At 46.2% G+C, this 22,746-nt stretch overlaps 1 protein-coding gene across 1 annotated transcript in view; it reads right to left on the reverse strand.

Moving 5' to 3' along the window:
• Positions 1–22,746, reverse strand: part of SGIP1 (SH3GL interacting endocytic adaptor 1) — a 145,710-nt gene that overhangs the window by 15,885 nt on the left and 107,079 nt on the right. Inside the window, exons 19-22 of the mRNA XM_075320341.1 lie at positions 18,729–18,840; positions 14,946–15,101; positions 7,028–7,160; positions 4,754–4,956 (exon numbers count right to left, since the gene is read on the reverse strand). Coding sequence (XP_075176456.1) covers positions 4,754–4,956; positions 7,028–7,160; positions 14,946–15,101; positions 18,729–18,840 — 604 coding nt within the window. The remainder of the gene's footprint in view (positions 1–4,753; positions 4,957–7,027; positions 7,161–14,945; positions 15,102–18,728; positions 18,841–22,746) is intronic.

Genomic DNA, 22,746 nt, shown 5'->3' on the forward strand with positions numbered 1-22,746 from the left:
GATGCCATTGAGGTACGGCTCGTAGAGTCCAGTACCGCATTGATAGCGTAGGTCGCAAACGCAGACATTTGTGTAGTTAGGGACGCCACTTGCGGCACTGCTGGACGTATGAGAGAGTCCACCTGTGCCAGACCAGCTGAAATAGCTTGGAGCGCCCACACGGCCGCGAATGCTGGAGCAAACGACGCGCCGATAGCTTCATAGACAGATTTCAACCAAAGGTCCATCTGTCTGTCATTGGCATCTTTAAGTGAAGCCCCATCCTCCACTGCAACTATGGATCTAGCTGCAAGCCTGGATATTGGAGGGTCCACTTTTGGACACTGGGTCCAGCGTTTGACCACGTCAGGGGGAAAAGGATAACGTGTATCCTTAAGGCGTTTAGAAAAACGCTTGTCCGGATAAGTATTGTGTTTCTGGATGGATTCTCTGAAGTCAGAGTGGTCCAGAAAAGTACTCAATTTACGCTTGGGATACAGGAAATGGAATTTCTCCTGCTGTGCAGCTGCCTCCTCTGCAGAAGGGGCTGGGGGAGAAATATCCAACAGCCTATTGATGGCCGCTATAAGGTCATTTACCATGGCGTCACCATCTGGCGTATCCAAATTGAGTGCGGCGTCAGGACAAGACTCCTGATCACCCACCTCTGAGTCATCATATAGAGACCCTTCTCGCTGAGACCCTGATCCGCGTGATGACGTGGAGGGTCTCTCCCAGCGAGCTCGCTTAGGCGGACTGGGACTGTCATCGGAGTCAGAGCCCTCAGCCTGTGATTCCTGGGACCCCCTTGAATTACGGATTAATTCCAGCTGAGGGGGGCCGGGGAACATAGACACAGCGGTGTCCATGGTCTGAGCAACTGGCCTGGACTGCAAGGTTTCCAGGATTTTTGCCATAGTCACAGACATTTTATCAGCAAAAACTGCAAATTCTGACCCCGTCACCGGGGCAGGGTTCACAGGCGACTCTGCCTGGGCTACCACCACCATAGGCTCTGGCTGACGAAGTGCCACTGGGACTGAACATTGCACACAATGAGAGTCGTTGGAGCCTGCTGGTAGATTAGCCCCACATGCTGTACAAGCAGTGTAAGCAGCCCTTGCCTTGGCACCCTTGCGTTTTGTGGATGACATGTTGTTGTCTCCCCAGAGTAATATAGGGTATACAGCCAAGAAGCGACCAAACAGTGCAGTATATATATATATAAATATATCTGGTACAGCGAAAAACAGTACACAAATATAACACTGTGGCACTAGTGGGGCCGCACGTATGTGCTGCTTACCGCCCGCTTAGCGCGGGTGTGTGGTCGCCAGAAATCCCTAGCCTGGGTCCCCCAGAGCCTGCGTCCGTTCTCCAGCCAGACTGCATGTGTATAATGGCTGCCGGCGTCCTGGGGAGCTGCAAGCCTGGGGGCGGGCCTAGGGCGTGCACAGAGAAAAAGCGCGAAGCCTGTGTCCTACTGTGCTCAGTGAGAGGGCTGGAGCATGTAAATCGTGCTCCAGCCCTCGGCGCTGCCGATTGAACAACGTCTCTCCCCTACCCTGATTGACAGGGTGGGGGGCGTTAACGAAGCGGAGCTAGGCCGCAGAACAAACCGGGAACTAAAGTTAGAAGCGCCGCCGCCGTAAAAGCGCGGTCGGCGCGTCCCCGGCGCACTACAAGTCGCAGCTGCGCCGCCGCTCCAGGGGCGGTCGGCGCGGCGATCCACACACATAAAGTCCCCCAGTAATCTGCGGGGACTATAAGCCCAGCGCACAGCGCTACAGTCCCCGGCGCACTAGCACACCCAGCAAGTCTGGGATGTGCGTGGCCTGTCATACGGGGACACAGAGTACCTGAAAGTTGCAGGGCCTTGTCCCTGAACGGCACTCCCGCTCAACATCCAGCAGGTTCTATGGGTCTGTGGATGGAGCCCGGCCTCAGGGCTTGGTGGCCGGTAAGATCCCACTTCCTCAGAGCCCCTCAGGGGGATGGGGAAGGAAAACAGCATGTGGGCTCCAGCCTCCGTACCAGCAATAGGTACCTCAACCTTACAAACCACAAGTGGGGTAAGAAGGGAGCATGCTGGGGGCCCCATATGGGCCCTCTTTTCTTCCATCCGATATAGTCAGCAGCTACTGCTGACTAAACAGTGGAGCTATGCGTGGATGTCTGACCTCCTTCGCACAAAGCAGAAAACTGGTGAGCCAGTGATCCCACTGGGGGTGTATAGCCAGAAGGGGAGGGGCCTTACACTTTTTAGTGTAATTGCTTTGTGTGGCCTCCGGAGGCAGTGCTATACACCCAATCGTCTGGGTCTCCCAATGGAGCGCCGAAGAAAGGTGAGTATAAATGTTTATTTTTTTTCTCTGTGCTATAGTATACAGGCCATATACCAGGATGGTATATGAGCACGATGGGGGCATATAGCAGGATGGGAGTATATGAGCAGGATGGATGGGGGGTATACCAATAGGATGCGGGTATATGAACAGGATGGGGGTATATAAACAGGATGGGGGTATATGAGCAGGATGGGGGTATGTGAGCAGGATGGGGCTATATGAGCAGGATGGGGCTATATGAGCAGGATGGGGTATATGAACAGGATGGGGGTATATGAGCAGGATGGGGTATATGAACAGGATGGGGGTATATGAACAGGATGGGGGTATATGAACAGGATGGGGTATATGAACAGGATGGGGGTATATGAACAGGATGGGGGTATATGAGCAGGATGGATGGGGGAATATGAGCAGGATGGATGGGGGGTATATCAATAGGATGGGGGTATATGAACAGGATGGGGGTATATGAACAGGATGGGGGTATATGAACAGGATGGGGTATATGAGCAGGATGGGGTATATGAGCAGGATGGATGGGGGTATATCAATAGGATGGGGGTATATGAACAGGATGGGGGTATATGAACAGGATGGGGGTATATGAACAGGATGGGGGTATATGAACAGGATGGGGGTATATGAACAGGATGGGAGTATATGAGCAGGATGGATGGGGGAATATGAGCAGGATGGATGGGGGGTATATCAATAGGATGGGGGTATATGAACAGGATGGGGGTATATGAACAGGATGGGAGTATATGAGCAGGATGGATGGGGGAATATGGGCAGGATGGATGGGGGGTATATCAATAGGATGGGGGTATATGAACAGGATGGGGGTATATGAACAGGATGGGGGTATATGAACAGGATGGGGGTATATGAACAGGATGGGGGTATATGAGCAGGATGGGGTATATGAACAGGATGGGGGTATATGAACAGGATGGGGGTATATGAGCAGGATGGGGTATATGAACAGGATGGGGTATATGAACAGGATGGGGTATATGAACAGGATGGGGTATATGAACAGGATGGGGTATATGATCAGGATGGGGGTATATGAGCAGGATGGGGGTTTATAGCAGGATCATATACAAGGCAGGAGGATCATTACCAGGGTGGGGTACCTTAGTAGAGAATTTGGGGACATTACCCCCATAATAGTGTCAGCAGCAGATCCTCGCCCCATAACAGTGTGTCATGACCCCATTTTTTTGCTTAAAGTTTTATTTTCCTATTTTCCACCTCTAAAACCAGGGTGCGTCTTATAGTCCGGTGCGTCTTATAGTCCAAAAAATACGGTAATTTTGGCATTTGGAAATTTTTTTGCCGCTACGCCATTTACCAATCAGATTACTTGATTTTATATTTTGATAGATCAGGCATTTCTGAACGCGGCGATACAAAATATGTGTATATTTTTTAGTTTTTTAACCCTTTAATTTTCAATGGGTTGAATGGGGGAGTGATTTGAACTTTTAGCTTTTTTTATTTTTTGTTACATTTTTTAAACCTTTTTTTTTTTAAATTTTACTAGTCGCCCCTAGGGACAATAAGCATCAGCAATCTGATCACTTCTATATTTTTGTAAATCACAGCTGCACAGCTCTGATCTGCTGAAATGCTGCTTTCCTCTTACAGCCAGCGCTCTCCCGGCAGTAAGAGGAAGTGAGCCATGATAGCTACAGGAGTTATCACATGACCCTGTGCTACCATGGCAACCATCGGCTCCACGTGATCATGTCACGTGACTTCCGATGTCGGCAGGTGAGTGCGTGCTTACCGCGGTGGGCATTTATATCGTGCTGTTACATTTTGACAGCACAAACTAAGAGGTTAACAGGAGCGGGTGGATCGCGGATCCACCCGTGCCTGAAAGCCGCACATGTCAGCTGTTCGAATCAGATGACATGTGCGGGACTCACCACTGACTCACTGCAGCAGCCGGCGACGATTACCGTGACATGAGCCATGACGTACCCAGAAGGAGGTTAAGGATAGAGGGTGCCCTGTAATGTGGGGTCCCTCTCCTAGCCCTTTAAATGATATGCATTATTCTATTAAATGGGTAACATACCTTGAAAAAACAAGCAACTTTTCAATTTACTTTTTATCAAAAATCCTTTTCATTCTCAAGAACAAAGGAATCTCTAATTCTGCTGTGTATGGCTTGTTACAGTGTATCAGAGCTCTCCCTTATAACCAGACCAAGACAGGATTTCCATTTCCCATCAGCAAACATCAAAGCAGAAAATATATTAGAAGGGATTCATTAAAATTATTCTCCAGTCTCTTAAGTTTTTGATATTCTTTTGGTCCAGTAAATGTTCCCATTGTCTGCATCAGGCTGTACCACGAGGCATTACTATTGCGTACAAATAACGTGGGGTCTTTTATTAGGTTTAGCTCACCATACAGCTGTGGGAAGCACGGCCTGCAGTTTATCTACTCCGCCATCTATAGGGATGACAAACTGGACGTTGTTCAGAGCTACCGGAGAGGCCATGGACTCGGGGTTGTACTTGTAGTCTATTCGGAGATCTGTGCTGGTAGCGTCACACCTCCAATTCACTGCAAGATTCAGAGGAGTAGACTGGAGCCCCTGGGAAGATACCTGGTAAAATACAAGAGAAGGTGACAGCTGAACACCACCTCTCAAGACATCCCAAATATGACAATATCAGCAAAGTATATATGTATAGTCATTGTCTAGCACCATTAGTATGTTAATTGATATAATCTATATAGAATGTTCTGCAACTGTTTTACTTATATTTTATTGATCCCGAATACAAGCTCAGAACAGCATTAACTGTGTACACAGTGATTGCACCAGAAGAATAGTGAGTGCAGCTCTGGAGTATAATGCAGGAGGTAACTCAGGATCAGTACAAGATAAGTAATGTAATGTATGTACACTGTGACTGCACCAGCAGAATAGTGAGTGCAGCTCTGGAGTATAATGCAGGAGGTAACTCAGGATCAGTACAAGATAAGTAATGTAATGTATGTACACAGTGACTGCACCAGCAGAATAGTGAGTGCAGCTCTGGAGTATAATATAGGAGATAACTTAGGATCAGTAATGTACTATATGTACACAATAATTGCACCAGAAGAATAGTGAGTGCAGCTCTGGAGTATAATACAGGATGTAGCTCAGGAGAAGTACAGGATCAGTAATCTAATATATGTACATAGTTACTACCAGCAGAATAGTGAGTGCAGCTCTGGAGTATAATACAGGAGGTAACTCAGGATCAGTGCATGATACGTAATGTACTGTATGTACACAGTGACTGCACCAGCAGAATAGTGAGTGCAGCTCTGGAGTATAATACAGGAGATAACTTAGGATCAGTAATGTACTATATGTACACAATAATTGCACCAGAAGAATAGTGAGTGCAGCTGTGGAGTATAATACAGGATGTAGCTCAGGAGAAGTACAGGATCAGTAATCTAATATATGTACATAGTTACTACCAGCAGAATAGTGAGTGCAGCTCTGGAGTATAATACAGGAGGTAACTCAGGATCAGTGCATGATACGTAATGTACTGTATGTACACAGTGACTGCACTAGCAGAATAGTGAGTGCAGCTCTGGATTATACTACAGAAGGTAACTCCGGATCAGTAATGTAATGTATGTACGTAGTGACTGCACCAGTAGAATAGTGAGTGCAGCTGTGGAGTATAATGACAGAAGGTAACTCAGGATCAGTAACGTAATATATGTACACAGTGACTTCCCAAGCAGAATAGTGAGTGCAGCTCTGGAGTATAATACAAGAGGTAACTCAGGATTAGTACATGATAAGTAATGTACTGTATAATCCAAAAGTAGAAATAGTACCAGCACAAATTTGTAAACAAAATTTTCAATTTTATTCAATGCAAAAAGGCATAAAAACAAGAAGGTAGGTGGATAAAAGATATAAACTGATACAAGATACGTACAGGTAATGCGTTTCTAGCCCAAAGTGACCCTTAGTCTCAACCTACCTTATTGTTTTTATGCCTTTTTGCACTGAATAAAATAGAAAAATGTTTTTCGTCTTTGTGCTGGTACTATTTCTACTTTTGGATAGTCCATGGAACTCCTCTGCACCGTGCACTTTATCAGGTAAGCTGAAATGCTATTTTGTAATGTAACGTATGTAAACACTGACTGCACCAGCAGAATAGTGAGTGCAGCTCTGGGGTATAATACAAGATGTAACTCAGGATCAGTACATGATAAGTAATGTAATATATAAAACTAGTGTAGACTACCTCAATATGTGAACTGTAAAATTCAGTACAAAATTTTATGTAGGCTTGAATAGAGGACCTGTCACCAGGTCAAAAGTGGGTAATGTTTGCTATAATTTTATTCCCGTTGCATCAATTTTTATTTTATATGCTTTATGTTTTTACCAATGGGCAGATTCTCACAAGTCTATTATGCAGATTAGTTTAAAGATGCCCCCAAAGAATCTCTGAGACACGCTCTTTTGGTAATGGCCATTAATACAGCACTAAATTAAAAGGACCATATATCTGTATCTGTATGGAAGATTTAAAAAAAAAAAAAAAAAAAGAAGAAGAGCGGAATAGTGAAAGGAGCAACAGGAACAAAATAAAAAGTAAAATCTGGCCACTTTTGACCTGGTGTTTGGTTCTTTAAACTGCGATCATTACCTGATATTTCAACATGTCTACATTATAATATGTTGCTTGTGGCTTTTGTTCGGACACTTTCTTCAGATGCGTCATTAGGTTTGGCATGTTGACCCAGAATTCTTTTGCATTAGGAGTGGACTGCGTGTTATCACTGGAAAACAGCAAATGTAAAGGTGTAAAACCATTGCTTTAAACAAATCCTACACTTGGCCACACACAAGCTTAATTTTGCCTGCAGTTCCCAGTAAGCAGAAATATTGCAAAATTTACGATATGTACACAAATCAGGATAAGAATGTACAAGGACCGTAATGTGGAGCATTCTCATCAAAAGGAGAAATCTCGCAAAAACAATATATTGCATCTGTGCATGTCTTGTATGGTAAATAATTCATTATAGAGGATGTGACACTTACTTTATAAATCTGGTGTTTGCTGCATCGAACACTTACAAAACAGCAGCTACAGACTTTTTTTTTTTTTTTACATATTGTGCATTTTTGCACCCCTCTAAATCAACACTTAGGCTGTGTTCGTACAATGCGTTTTTCATGTGTTTACTCAGCGTTTTAAACTGCAGCTTAAACGCATGCGTTCTGCTTCCCCAGCAAAATCTATGAGAATTTAGCAAATTCTATGCGCACGTTGTGTTTTAAAACGCAGCGTTTTGGATGCCAAATTTTTTACAAAGAAGGGAATTTTGTTTACTTACTGTAAATTCCTTTTCTTCTAGCTCCTATTGAGAGACCCAGACAATTGGGTGTATAGCTTCTGCCTCCGGAGGCCACACAAAGTATTACACTTTAAAAAGTGTAACCCCTCCCCTCTGCTATACACCCTCCCGTGCATCACGGGCTCCTCAGTTTTGGTGCAAAAGCAGGAAGGAGAAAACTTATAAATTGGTCTAAGGTAAATGCAATCCGAAGGATGTTCGGAGAACTGCAAACCATGAACCAAAAGAACAATTCAACATGAACAACATGTGTACACAAAAGAACAACCAGCCCGAAGGGTACAGGGGCGGGTGCTGGGTCTCCCAATAGGAGCTAGAAGAAAAGGAATTTACGGTAAGTAAACAAAATCCCCTTCTTCTTTGTCGCTCCATTGGGAGACCCAGACAATTGGGACGTCCAAGAGCAGTCCCTGGGTGGGTAAAAGAATACCTCAATAAAAAGAGCCGAAAAAACGGCCCCCTCTTACAGGTGGGCAACCGCCGCCTGAAGGACTCGCCTACCTAGACTGGCGTCTGCCGAAGCATAGGTATGCACTTGATAGTGTTTCGTGAAAGTGTGCAGACTAGACCACATAGCTGCCTGACACACCTGCTGAGCCGTAGCCCGGTGCCGCAATGCCCAGGACGCACCCACGGCTCTGGTAGAATGGGCTTTCAGCCCTGAAGGGAGCGGAAGCCCAGAAGAACGGTAGGCTTCGAGAATCGGTTCCTTGATCCACCGAGCCAAGGTTGACTTGGAAGCCTGCGAGCCCTTACGCTGGCCAGCGACAAGGACAAAGAGCGCATCTGAACAACGCAGGGGCGCCGTGCAAGACACGTAGAGCCGGAGTGCTCTCACAAGATCCAAAGAGTGCAAATCCTTTTCACACTGGTGAATTGGATTAGGGCAAAATGAAGGCAAGGAGATATCCTGATTGAGATGAAAAGGGGATACCACCTTACGGAGAAATTCCGGGACCGGACGCAGAACCACCTTATCCTGGTGAAACACCAGGAAGGGGGCTTTGCATTACAGCACTGCTAGCTCAGACACTCTCCGAAGTGATGTGACTGCGACTAGGAAGGCCACCTTCTGCGAAAGACGTGATAGAGAGACATCCCGCAGTGGCTCGAAAGGTGGTTTCTGAAGAGCCGTTAGCACCCTGTTAAGATCCCAGGGTTCCAGCGGACGCTTGTAAGGTGGGACTATGTGGCAAACTCCCTGCAGGAACGTGCGGACCTGCGGAAGCCTGGCTAGGCGCTTTTGAAAAAACACGGAGAGCGCCGATACTTGGCCCTTGAGAGAGCCAAGTGACAAACCCTTGTCCATTCCGGATTGAAGGAATGAAAGAAAAGTGGGTCAGGCAAACGGCCATGGAGAAAACCCGTTATTAGCGCACCAGGATAGGAAGATTTGCCAAGACCAATAATAGATCTTGGCGGACGTAGGCTTCCTGGCCTGTCTCATGGTGGCAATGACATCCTGAGATAACCCTGAAGACGCTAGGAGCCAGGACTCAATGGCCACACAGTCAGGTTGAGGGCCACAGAATTCAGATGGAAAAACGGGCCTTGTGACAGCAAGTCTGGGCGGTCTGGAAGCGCCCACGGTTGACCCACCGTGAGATGCCACAGATCCGGGTACCACGACCGCCTCGGCCAGTCTGGAGCGACGAGAATGGCGCGACGGCAGTCGGACCTGATCTTGCGTAACACTCTGGGCAGCATCGCCAGAGGAGGAAACACATAAGGCAGTCGAAACTGCGACCAATCCTGAACTAACGCGTCCGCCGCCAGAGCTCTGTGATCCTGAGACCGTGCCATGAATGCCGGGACTTTGTTGTTGTGCCGTGACGCCATGAGATCGACGTCCGGCGTTCCCCAGCGGCGACAGATCTCTCGAAACACGTCTGGGTGCAGAGACCATTCCCCCGCGTCCATGCCCTGACGACTGAGAAAATCTGCTTCCCAGTTTTCTACGCCCGGGATGTGAACTGCGGAGATGGTGGAAGCTGTGGCTTCCACCCACTGCAGAATCCGTCGGACTTCCTGGAAGGCTTGACGACTGCGAGTGCCGCCTTGGTGGTTGATGTATGCGACGGCAGTGGCGTTGTCCGACTGGATACGGATCTGCCTGCCCTCCAGCCACCGATGAAAAGCCAATAGGGCTAGATACACTGCCCTTATCTCCAGAATATTAATCTGAAGGGATGACTCTATCAAAGTCCAGGTTCCCTGAGCCCTGTGGTGGAGAAAAACCGCTCCCCACCCTGACAGGCTCGCGTCCGTGGTGACCACAGCCCAGGTTGGGGGTAGGAAGGATTTTCCCTGCGACAGAGAGTTGGGAAGGAGCCACCACTGAAGTGACGTCTTGGTTGCAAGGGAAAGAGAGACGTTCCTGTCGAGGGAAGCCGAACTCCTGTCCCATTTGCGGAGAATGTCCCATTGGAGTGGCCGAAGATGGAATTGCGCGAACGGGACTGCCTCTATAGCTGCCACCATCTTCCCCAGGAAGTGCATGAGGCGCCTTAAGGGGTGTGACTGACTCCGAAGAAGGGATTGCATCCCTGCCTGCAGAGAAAGCTGTTTGTCGCTCGGAAGCTTGACTAACGCTTGCTGGGTATGAAACTCCATCCCAAGGTACGTCAGTGATTGGGTCGGTGTCAACTTGGATTTCGGGAAGTTGATGATCCACCCGAACCGCTGGAGAGTCGCCAGAGCGACAGATAGACTTTGTTGACGCGCCACCCGAGACGGGGCCCTGACTAGGAGATCGTCCAAGTAGGGAATCACCGAGTGGCCCTGAGAATGCAGGACCGCCACAACGGATGCCATGACTTTGGTGAAAACCCGTGGTGCTGTCGCCAAGCCGAAAGGCAATGCCACGAACTGGAGGTGTTCGTCCCCGATGGCGAAACGCAGGAAACGTTGATGCTCGGATGCGATCGGTACATGGAGATAAGCATCTTTGATGTCGATCGATGCTAGGAAGTCTCCTTGTGACATTGAGGCGATGACCGAGCGGAGAGATTCCATCCGGAACCGTCTGGTTCTCACATGTCTGTTGAGTAGCTTGAGGTCCAGAACGGGACGGAATGACCCGTCCTTTTTTGGCACCACGAACAAGTTGGAGTAAAATCCTCGACCACGTTCCTGAAGGGGAACGGGGATCACCACTCCTTCCATCTTTAGAGCGGCTACTGCCTGAAAAAGTGCGTCAGCCTGAGCGGGGGGCGGAGAGGTTCTGAAGAAGCGAGCCGCAGGACGAGAGCTGAACTCTATCCTGTAACCATGAGACAGAATGTCTCTCACCCATCGGTCTTGAACATGTGGCCACCAGGCGTCGCCAAAGCGGGAGAGCCTGCCACCGACCGAGGATGCGGTCAGGGGAGGCCGAGAGTCATGAGGAAACCGTCTTGGAGGCAGTGCCTCCTGCGGCCTTTTGTGGGCGAGACTTGGATCGCCACGCATAGGAGTTCCTCTGGCCTTTCTCCGGCCTGTTGGACGAAGAGGATTGGGACTTGGCGGAGGGACGAAAGGACCGAAATCTCGATTGAACCTTTCTCTGTTAAGGTCTCTTAGGTTTGGCCTGGGGTAAGGAGGAATCCTTTCCCTTGGATTCCTTAATAATCTCATCCAATCATTCGCCAAACAAACGGTCGCCAGAAAACGGCAAACCGGTTAAGAACCTCTTGGAAGCCGAATCTGCCTTCCATTCGCGCAGCCACATGGCCCTGCGGACTGCCACAGAGTTAGCGGATGCTACAGCTGTACGGCTAGCAGAGTCCAGGACGGCGTTCATGGAGTAGGATGAAAAGGCTGACGCCTGAGAGGTCAAAGACGCAACTTGCGGAGCAGAATTACGGGTGACAGCATTAATCTCAGTCAGACAAGCCGAGATAGCTTGGAGTGCCCACACGGCTGCAAAGGCCGGGGCAAAAGACGCGCCCGTGGCCTCATAGATGGACTTCACCAGGAGCTCAATCTGTCTGTCAATGGCATCCTTTAGCGATGAGCCATCTGCAACCGACACCACGGATCTAGCCGCCAATCTTGAGACTGGAGGATCCACCTTGGGACAGTGAGCCCAACCCTTAACGACTTCAGATGGGAAGGGGTAACGCGTGTCAGTGAGGCGCTTAGTAAAGCGCTTGTCCGGGACCGCTCTGGGCTTCTGGACAGCGTCCCTGAAGTTAGAGTGATCAAAAAACGTATTGCGTGTACGTTTGGGGAACCGAAACTGGTGTTTCTCCTGCTGAGACGCCGACTCCTCTACAGGAGGAGGCGGGGGAGAGAGATCTAACACCTGGTTGATGGACGAGATAAGATCATTTACTAAGGCGTCCCCCTCAGGTGTATCAAGGTTAAGGGCGACGTCAGGGTCAGAGCCCTGAGCTGCGACGTCCGCCTCGTCCTCCAGAGAGTCCTCAAGCTGGGATCCCGAGCAGCGAGAGGAAGTCGGGGAAGAGTCCCAGTGAGGCCGCTTAGCCGGTCTAGGACTACGGTCCGGGCAGGAGTCTTCCGCCTGAGACCGAGGGCCCAACCTATGAGCGCGCTGTGGCGCGGACCGAGAGGGGCCTGGAGGCGACGAGCCCACAGGGGCCGGGGCCTGTGAAAGGTCCGGTCTGGACTGCAAAGCCTCTAGCAGCTTAGAAGACCATTTGTCCATAGACTGTGCAATGGATTGAGAAAGTGACTCAGAGTTTCTCAGCAAAAGAGGCGAACTCTGTCCCTGCAGCCTGGTCAGGGGGAGCAGGGGGGTCTACATGAGCCGAGGGGCCCACCAGTGTCCAAGGCTCCGGCTGAGCAAGCGAAACAGGGGTCGAGCATTGCTCACAGTGAGGGTAGGTGGAACCCGCAGGTAACATAGCCCCACAAGAGGTACAGGCCGCAAAAAAAACCCTGTGCCTTAGCAGCTTTGCTCCTTGTGGACGACATGCTGTTGTCTCCTAGGAGAGTGATCACTGAGGGTATATGGGAAAGGGGTGTACAGCCCACCGAACAGATAGATATAGATATATACGTATCTAATCCGGCACCCTAGGGGGACCAGCACCGGGTGACCGGTGTGGCTTACCGACCGCTAACGAGCGGAGTGTGTCCTCCAGATTCCCTGCCTTGGATCCCCCGGAGCTGCAGAGCTGTTCACTGAGAATCCTCCACCGGCAGAATGCCAAAAAATGGCTGCCGGAGCTCTCAGGGGAGGAGTGGAGCCGTGGGCGGCGCCAGCAAAGTGCGGGAATCTGGGGTCCCCACAGTGATCAGTGAGGGGGGAGGAAACATGCAGGATGCTCCAGCCCTCACATCCGACGTCAGGTCGGTAATCCCGCCCTTACCCCTGACAGGCAGGCCCGGGGGCGGGATTTTTGCGACTAGGCCGCGATGAAGCCGGGGACTAAATTTGAGACCGCGCCCAACAAGCAGGCACGATCGGCGCGGAAGTCCACCGGCGTCCTGAATTCAGCAGCCGCCGCGGCTTCCGGGAAGAAGGTGCGCTCCCTGCACAGCCCCCAATGGGGACACAGAGTACCTTTGAGTTGCAGGGCCCGGTCCCTGAGGTTGAAGAGGCTCCGGTCCGGCAGGTTCCCACAGGGGCTGCGGATGGAGCACGGTCCCAGTAAATGGATGACCGCTTAGGATCCCACTTCTCCCAGAGCCGCTTAAGGGATGGTGAAGGAGACGGCATGTGGCTCCAGCCTCTGTACCCGCAATGGGTACTTCAACCTTAACAACACCGCCGACGTAGTGGGGTGAGAAGGGAACATGCCGGGGGGCCCGTGGGGGCCCTCTTTTCTTCCAACCGACATAACTAAGTTGAGAATGCATGAGTGGATGTGTGCCTCCTTCCACACAAAGCATAAAACTGAGGAGCCGTGGTCCACGGGAGGGTGTATAGGCAGAGGGGAGGGGTTACACTTTTTAAAGTGTAATACTTTGTGTGGCCTCCGGAGGCAGAAGCTATACACCCAATTGTCTGGGTCTCCCAATGGAGCGACAAAGAAATCGATGCGTTCTAAAAAGCAACAGGTCACTTCTTTTGTGCGTTTTGGACATTTTTCCCACTCTGTCCATGGCAGAGCAAGCATCCAGAACGCATGAATTCTGCATCCATTCTGCATTCACAATGCATCCAAAACGCAGCTTTTTGGCTGCGTTTTGAAACGTACATGCAGTGACAAAACGCTGCAGAATATTTGTCACGGCAGAACCCAACGTGCGCACATAGCCTTACACTAAAATACAAGTTTATATAAATAAACACCTATCTATCTACCTATGCATATATATATATATATGCATATATATATATATATATATATATATATATATATAAAAATATATATATATATATATATATATATATATATATATATATATATATGTGTGTGTATATATTTTATATTTATAATATATATATATATAATATATATATATATATATATATATATATATATATATATATATATATATATATATATATATATATACATATACATATACATATATATCTATATATAAATATATTATATTATATTATATATTAAAAAAACAGTCATAGCCACAATTTTGCAAAGCGAGCTGCTCCCCTGTCAGGCTATCAGCAGACACAGATCATTTGATGACATATTGTGCCTGCCATCATATAGACCAGTGTTTCCCAACAGGAGATCGCTGGTTCTAATGGCCACATATTACGTCTCGATTTTTCTGGTGTTGGGTCCTGTTTGCAGGCAAAGTCCTTGAAAGAAACCGTGTGAAGAGAAGTGAATACTTTGTTTTATCAGGGGTAGGAGGTCTGATTAATTTATGGTTATGGGGTCTGAATTTAAGATATAATCTTTGCTAAAAATTAATTTTTGTTTCCGGTCTGGAGTCCAAATTTCTTTTTGGGTCTGCTCTGAGATCCAAATTCAAGGCTCTGAATTTAATTAGATTTTGCAAACTGATTACAAATAGAAACTTTTTTTTTTGGGCAGAGTGACTTGTAACAACAATTTATCTTGCAGTGGTTTCCCAGTGCTCTGGAGGTGACACACTGCTATAGACAGTGCACAGGTTGCAGTTAAAGACCAGCATATTTCTGAGATGATTAATTAATTTTTCCAACACTGTCCACTCTTTCTGCTTATGGAAGCAGTGATTCTGCGAACAGAAATATCAAGGAACTTTAACAACATCGGAAATGCTCTGGTTTAGCAGAGGGAATGCAGTACCGATACTGACCAGCAGAGGAGCTGTGGGTTTGGCAGAACGTGCTCTAACCGGCTGTAGTTTGTGATGCGGAAAGTCAGTGCGGCTGGTGCTGGGTTGTTCGAGAAATGTCGGGTGATTCCAGCTGGGAACGACAGGACCATTTCTCCTGTGACTTTCACTATCAACCTAGAACACAGACGATACAATAGAAATGTTATTGGAAATCGATTCTACTTTTCCAGCAATGCTCAAAATGTTGCATTACTTTATTTGTTTTACTGTTGATCCAAAAATAAAAATCTGTACCTTTTCAATATCACATGAAAACAGAGTAACGATGGTAAACATATTTTATACTGAATTTAAGTTGCATATTATTTTTTCTTCTTCATGCACATACAAAGACAATTCTCACAACAATGCTGCCATTTGCACTCTGTCTACACTCCACAGTCACATAACAAATAGGCCATAACTATCAATTTGTTAGGAGTTTCCCCACAATGCTCCCTGTTAAATCTGGAAAAGAACAAACAAACCAAACATTAGCTTTGCACCTAAATAGAGATGAAATCATTAAAAGGACCTGACAGCAGATACATGTTGCTTCAGCCACATGCAGTTTGTATCAGACACTTGTGAGTTCAACTTCGTTCAATGCCCATGGCTGTTCTCACGCCAAGTATCTGCGGTGAACTTATGCGGTCACTGCTCGTCCCTGTCTGCGGCTGCTCACACACTGCTGCTGTGTGATCCGTTGCAGTGACCTGGAGTGACCTCATGAGGTCATCTCAGTTCACTGCAGTGATTCTCACACAACAGTGCGTGAGCCTGCAGTAACTGCTCTCCCTGCCAATGAGGAACGATCTGTTCTTCATTGGCTGGGACAATGAGTCTTGGAACGCCGTGGGACCCCTTTTGGATTACGTCGGACCATGGATTAGAGTTTTTGCAGGGAAATAAATTGGTGAATGAGGGTGTATTTTGTCTTTATTTCTTCAATCATTTTCTTCTTTTAGGTCTTCTGGGAAATCGCTATGGATTACGGCGGACTTTTTTAACATACATTTTTATGAATGTGGTCGGGGGGTGTTCAAATTTTTTTTTTATATATTATATATATATATATATATATATATATATATATATATATATATATATATATATATATATATATATATATATATATATATATATATATATATTTCTACAAGATTAGTAATGGGGGTGTCTAATAGACGCCCTCCTATTACTTACTAATACAAAGGCTTGATTCACAGCTTGCACTAACCCCATATATTACCCCGTTTGCCACCGCATGAAGTCAACGGGAAGAGCAGAGTACAGCGCCAGATTTTGCGCATCTAATAGATGCCACTGTGGGCTGCTATTTTAGGCTAGGAAGGGCCAAAGAACCATGGTCCTTCCCACTCTAATAATATCAGCCCCCAGTTGTCTGAAGTCCCTTGGCTGGTTTTGAAACAATGCTGTGGACCCTACTCAGTTTTTTTTTTGAGGTTTTTTTTTTTAAATTATTTGATCAAATAATTTAAAAAAAAAATCAGAGTGGGATCCCCTCTATTTTTCAAAACCAGCCAAGGGACAGCTGAGGGTTGCAGCCCTCAGCTCCTGCCGCACCTGTGCCAGTTATGAAAATTCGGGGGAACCCCACATCATTTTTTTAAAAATAAAATTAGTAATTAATTCTGCTAAATAGCTGTACAAGCTATCTATATATCTATTCATCTATCTATTCTATCTATCCTATTTATCATCCATTTTTATAGCTTTGCACATCTTTTACACATAAACATTTATTACAATAATATCTGTTTTTTTCTGGTTCCTGTCACACAGATGCCATCCGTGTGATGTCTGTATTTGACCCGTGTTGCTGGAAAAAACTGACTTGTATCCGTGTAACTCACCCGGGAAAGCAGGCGTTTCACAGGGCCACCTGGCAGGGTGAATACACCGAGGTGTGAAGATCTCTATTGACTTTAATTAGTATACATGAGAATCACAACCTGGACCAGAGACATGGAGGTTGAAGGAGGCTTAATATACAATTTACAACCTAATCCAAGTATCAGATTTCTTCACTAGTGGGAGTGTCCCTCCCAGGAATAAAGGCTGGATGTGAGGTCTGTGTCTTCATTAGCTTATAGATAAGGCACAGCTTCTATCCTGCACTCATTTCCTCTTCATGTGCTCACCTCCTTTTTTATAGCATGTTTTGGCTGCCTTTTATGACCCTGTAGAAACATTTGCTCTCCTTTCCACAAATCTGGGTACAACCCCCTCCTCCTCACTACTGCTATCTTGTAAGGAAACCAGCCACCTGATTCCTTTCTTCCCAAACAACAGGCAGCAATCAGAGCCCGGCTGTGTGAGTTTAGCCATGTATATTTTTCTCTGAAATGTAGGAACTGTAATATTAGAAACAAATGATAAAAATCAACATTTTTTTTCCCTAAAATCTACACTGCTTGTAAGTCTGAAGAATTGTCTTGTAAACACCTTCCAGGTAAGACAGAGGTGAAATCGCTGGGACTTTTATGAATTCCTTTCACTTAAGGCTGCTTTCACACTACGTTGTTTTAACATGCATCATGAACGTTTTTTTGCTGTAAAAGCGGATCCTGCTTTTACAGCAAAAAATTGCATGCAAACGCATGTGTTATTTTGCAGGATCCTGTCACTAAGTTTATGGGCGGGCATTTGAGTCATGTGATCGGGAGTCAGTGGAACTGAACGTGATAGACTGGGATCCGGCTTCTGACAGCTGCGGAGGCTCGTAACCAAGGTAAACATTGGGTAACTTGCTTGGATACCCGATATTTACCTTGGTTACGAGCATCCGCAGCTGCTAGGTGCCGGGCTGCCTGCTCCCTGCACACGTAACCAACGTAAACATCGGGTAACTAAGAGAAGCGCTTTGCTTGGTTACCCGATATTTACCTTGGTTACGAGTGTCCGCAGCTCTCAGGCGGGGGAGAGAGAGGGAGGGGGAGAGACAGAGAGAGGGAGGGGGAGAGAGACAGAGGGGGGGAGAGACAGAGAGGGAGGGGGGAGAGAGGGGGGAGAGAGGGAGGGGGGAGAGAGGGAGGGGGAGAGAGGGACTGATCACCCGAGGCTGGTTTCTGTGCATACTCAGTAGAGCAAGCAGGATCCTGTCTATCAGCATGCCAGCGTTCACATGCGTTTGCATGCAGTATAGTCAGGATCCAGCAATTTGCAGTATTTGGACGCAGCTCAAAAACGCTACAAGTAGCGTTTTTGAAAAATGTTAAAAAACTGCAACTCGCTGGATCCTCACTATAACGCACGCAAACGCATGTGAACGCATGTTGACGCGAGTCCATTGCAAATGCATTGAAATGAAAACGAATTTGCACTCGATCCGTTTTTGCTTTAAAAAAAACGTTCAGGACGCATGTTAAAAAAACGTAGTGTGAAAGCAGACTGATAGAGAAATTGTGACAAACATTTTATCATGGAAATGTTTTTTTCTCTCCATGAATTAACCTTCTCCCCCATTACTTTTTTGCAGCTGATAAAGAACAGAAAGGTTTCAATAAAGGAAGCAGTGTGAGACAAGAATATCTAAATAGTGGCAACCCCATGGATATGGCCGCACTATCGTCTTCCACATCTTTTCTCCACCGACATTGATACAGCTCTATGCCCTTTTGACCGATATGACCCAAATGGAAAGAGGAAAACAGGAGAGATCTGATTACAGGTTTGGCATGAGACAGGAGTCATTCGATCCTTCTATTGGACAACATCATGTTACACAGACGTACTCACTTATTGGTATCGGCCCCTTTGAAGTAAGCGTTCACCGTCTCTGTGAAGGCGGCTGCCACCGGCAGGGTATCCTGGGCCCCCATGGTTAGGGGGCTTGGTCCTCGTGAAGATCCTGCAAGACAAGGGGCAGCTGATCTCTTGTTATGGGTGTAATAATATAAAGTTGCAAACAAGACGCACAAAACCGCGGCAAATATAATACACACTATATAAATACAGTATGCCCCAAAGCAAATATTTAATTCAAACAAACAACATGTTCACGAATTTTCATCAACAGCAAGATTAGAAATTAAAGGGGTATTCCAGTTTACATGCATTAGAAACTCAAATCCTCACCCTTTTGAGAGCTTGCATATCAGCGAAAGGGAACAATTTTGTTTAGATACAAAGACAAGACCGAAAATTAATACAGACCCAGTCCTCTCAGCAAAATTTTAGAAATTATATTCAGTCTAAAAAACTTTGTGAGCTAAAAGTCATCTAAACTAGATACTTTTTTATTGTTTAACAGCCTTCAGCTTAATCTTGAGTGATGGCAACTTGATTGATGAACGCTCTGTAGGAAGATCTTGTGCAGCCTAGATACATCCACCAGGGTCTTCTCCGCCTAGATACGTCCACCAGGGTCTTCTAAACCTAGATAGGTCCACCAGGTTCTTCTACACCTAGAAAAGGTCCACCAGGGTCTTCTACACCTAGATAGGTTCACCAGGGTCTTCTCCATCTAGATACATCCACCAGGGTCTTCTCAGCCTAGACAGGTCCACCAGGGTCTTCTCCACCATTATCTTGATAGTAATCATTGCTGGTCTTCCTTTTCACCTTGTTCCTTTTCTTTTTCAGACCATTAAGTCCTTCTCCAGTGATCACTCTCTTCGTATGATGTATCCAAAGTAGGCAAGTCGTATCTTTGTGATCCCTGCTTCGAATGACAGGTCTGGTTTGATTTCTTACAAAATTGATTTGTTGGTTCTTCTTGCCATCCATGGTAGTGATAACATCTTTTCCAGCACCACATTTCGAGGCGTTGATCATTATTCGGTCTGGTCTCTTTATCGTAAAGGTTTTGCACCCATATGTCACTAAAGAAAAGACCAGACTATACGTAAAATCATCTCTCAGCTGTGAGGACTATTGGGTCTGTAAAGTTTTCAGTCACTTGTGTTTCCATTCACGGACAGCAGATAAATAGCGGAGGAACTGAAACACAGAGTAATCCAAAAAGTTCTCTTACTATACATATACAGAAATCTAAAAAACCTATGAAAAATATCCGCAAAGTAGCCAAAAACTGCAATGACATCTAGTTTGGTGTGGTCTTATAATTGATTGTTATAGGCTATGCGGGTGCTCCAGGTAGATACCTAAAAAGCTATATCTATTAAAGGGGTTGTCTGGTGACACCCCAGCATCTAGAGGTGAGCGGTGCTGATGATTATACGTCTTCACAACTCTGCCATGAATAGGACAATTGCATGAGAAATGCTGATCATGTACATGTCCTGGTGTAGACGAAAAATAATGGACGTCACCCACCTCCCGATGCAAAAGTGAGTGAGGTCAGACAACGCCCTATAATCCAAAGACCCAGTTTTAATAGTATAGCCCTTCACTTTATAAGATAGGTATACCCCGTTAATGCACAGTTTAGGCAGCCCCTGCTTTAGCCCACCAATGTGACCTGATGACAGAAGATCATATATAAGGACTACACCTGAATATATGCACAATATGGATGCACACTGCGGTCACATTCGTTTGCACATTTTGATATACATTTCACCTTGTCCTCCATAATACAAGCACCCGGAAAAATGGCTAATCTGTAAGTTACAATTGCATGACAGTTTCCTTTTGCTTCAGAGAAAATATGGATATTTGTGCCATGATCTGTTTCACAGCTGAAAATTCATGTAAGGAACTGATGACTGGAAGAATATGATATTAAGGTAAATATACAAAAAAAAAAAAAAACAAATCCCAAAACATCTTTTCAAAATAAAGTGAAGGCTCGATGGTTATCATGTTCTCATTTTTTATACATTCCATTTGCCAGGTCTTGTATAGATCCCTAATAATCATCTTATAGCCATGCATGGAACACGCTCGCAACTCTAAAGCCAAAAACAGACGTCTGCAGAACATAATCTACGTGTGGACGTGATGTCAGAATAGAAATAGGTCTCATGACCCGATCTCAACAGTTTGATAGGCATAAGATTCAGGTCAGGAGGCCCTCAGCTCCTCCGGACAACACGGTCCAAACTGGGACCGTGTTTTACGGATGTCTGAATTTAGCTTAAGCAATTTTTTATACCTATAAAAACTCCTTTTTTACTCCTTGTAATTTTGTAAATTTGGCTGCCGCAAGAACTGATAAAGAGCTAATCAATGACGATGCAGGACCCGCCCATCCACCCTCCCAAACTGTATTTGTGATAGACAATTTTTTTGCAAAATCTTATGAAGTACTTTGATTCTCTTCTACAACTTGCTTTTTAAGTAACAAACTGAAAAAAGAAAAAAAAAAAAATAGGCAGAGCAAGAAAATTTGGATAGAGCTGGAAAGGAACAGGTGAGGAAGAGTTGGGGTTCTTGCTATACTGTAAAAGCAAAATGCCAAAGCAGCCAGTTAAGCATTATCATGCCCCTCGCCAGCGATGCTAGCAAACCGTGCGGACAATGGCAACGTGTCGATCATAATAATTTTTCTATGTAAATGAAATTAAACAGCATGGCTGCACCCATGTACGGCTGATACAAAAGCAATAAGGCTCCACAGGCCAAAAAGGTCAGAGAAATCAACATTACTGCCGAAAACCACTAAGACTTAAGGCCCCGTTACACGCTACGATTTATCTGACAATATGTTGTCGGGGGTCACGGTTTCCGTGACGCACTTCCGTCATCGTTAGCGACGTCGTTGCGCGTGACACCTACGTGCGACTCCGAAGGATCGCAAATAGATTGAAAATCGTTGATCGTTGACACGTCGTTCAGTTTCAAAATATTGTTTGTCGTTTGGAACGCAGCAGACATATTGCTACGTTTGACACCTACCAACGACGAACAACATCCACACAACCGCCTTGGTCAAACAATATATCGCTGAACAATGTTGCGTCGTTTGTGAGATGTGTACGTGTGACCGCTAATAAACGACCTATGAGCAATATCGGCAAATAGTAACTACGATCTGGGCGTGTCACATCGCTACTGAGATCGTCAGATAAATCGTAGCGTGTAACGGGGCCTTAAGGTTGGCAGTAGCAAGGAATACTATAAGGCTATGTGCGCACTGGGAAATGAAATTTCCTTGCGTAAATTCCGCAGGCTCTCAAAGATCTTATCACCTGCGGAAAAAATCCGCATCAAATCCGCACCCAAATCCGCATGCGGATTGTCGCGTTTTGTTGCGGATTTGGTGCGGAATTGGTGCGGATTTGGTGCGGTTTTTCCGCAAGCTGTTCCCTGCGTGATTTTTACATTAGATTAGGGAAAACCCGCAGCTACCTGCGGAAAAGAAGTGACATGCACTTGTTTTTGCTGCGGGATTTCCGCAGCAAAACATGCAGCTGTCAAATTCTGCCCAGTGCGCACAGGATTTTTTTTCTCCATAGGATTTGCTGGTGATTCACTGCAGAGATGTTATGAACATTTTCTGCAGCGAAACATGCAGCAAATCCGCGGAAAATCCGCGGCAAAATCCGGTAAGTGCGCACATAGCCTTAAAGAGTGATGTGAGCAGAAAAAGATCTCAGGGCATAATACATGATGTAAACAGATGTCAAATCACTGATATCCTCTGGTGTGGTCAGTATTCAGCCTTACATAAGTGCACCTTCGAGAAAGATCGCGTTCCCTTCACATGGAGGTCTGGGACTCATCCAACCATTTCATACACTGAGCTCAGATTATTATTGTCAATTTGCTTTTCTTTTGGCCTGACTATTACAAAATAGGTCTTTTAAATTAGTCTTAAAAAATGTTCTTTGAGGTGTGAAGCTGCGGCTGC

This window comes from Anomaloglossus baeobatrachus, chromosome 8 (assembly GCF_048569485.1).
Source record: "Anomaloglossus baeobatrachus isolate aAnoBae1 chromosome 8, aAnoBae1.hap1, whole genome shotgun sequence".
In the NCBI taxonomy this organism is placed as follows: Eukaryota; Metazoa; Chordata; class Amphibia; order Anura; family Aromobatidae; genus Anomaloglossus; species Anomaloglossus baeobatrachus.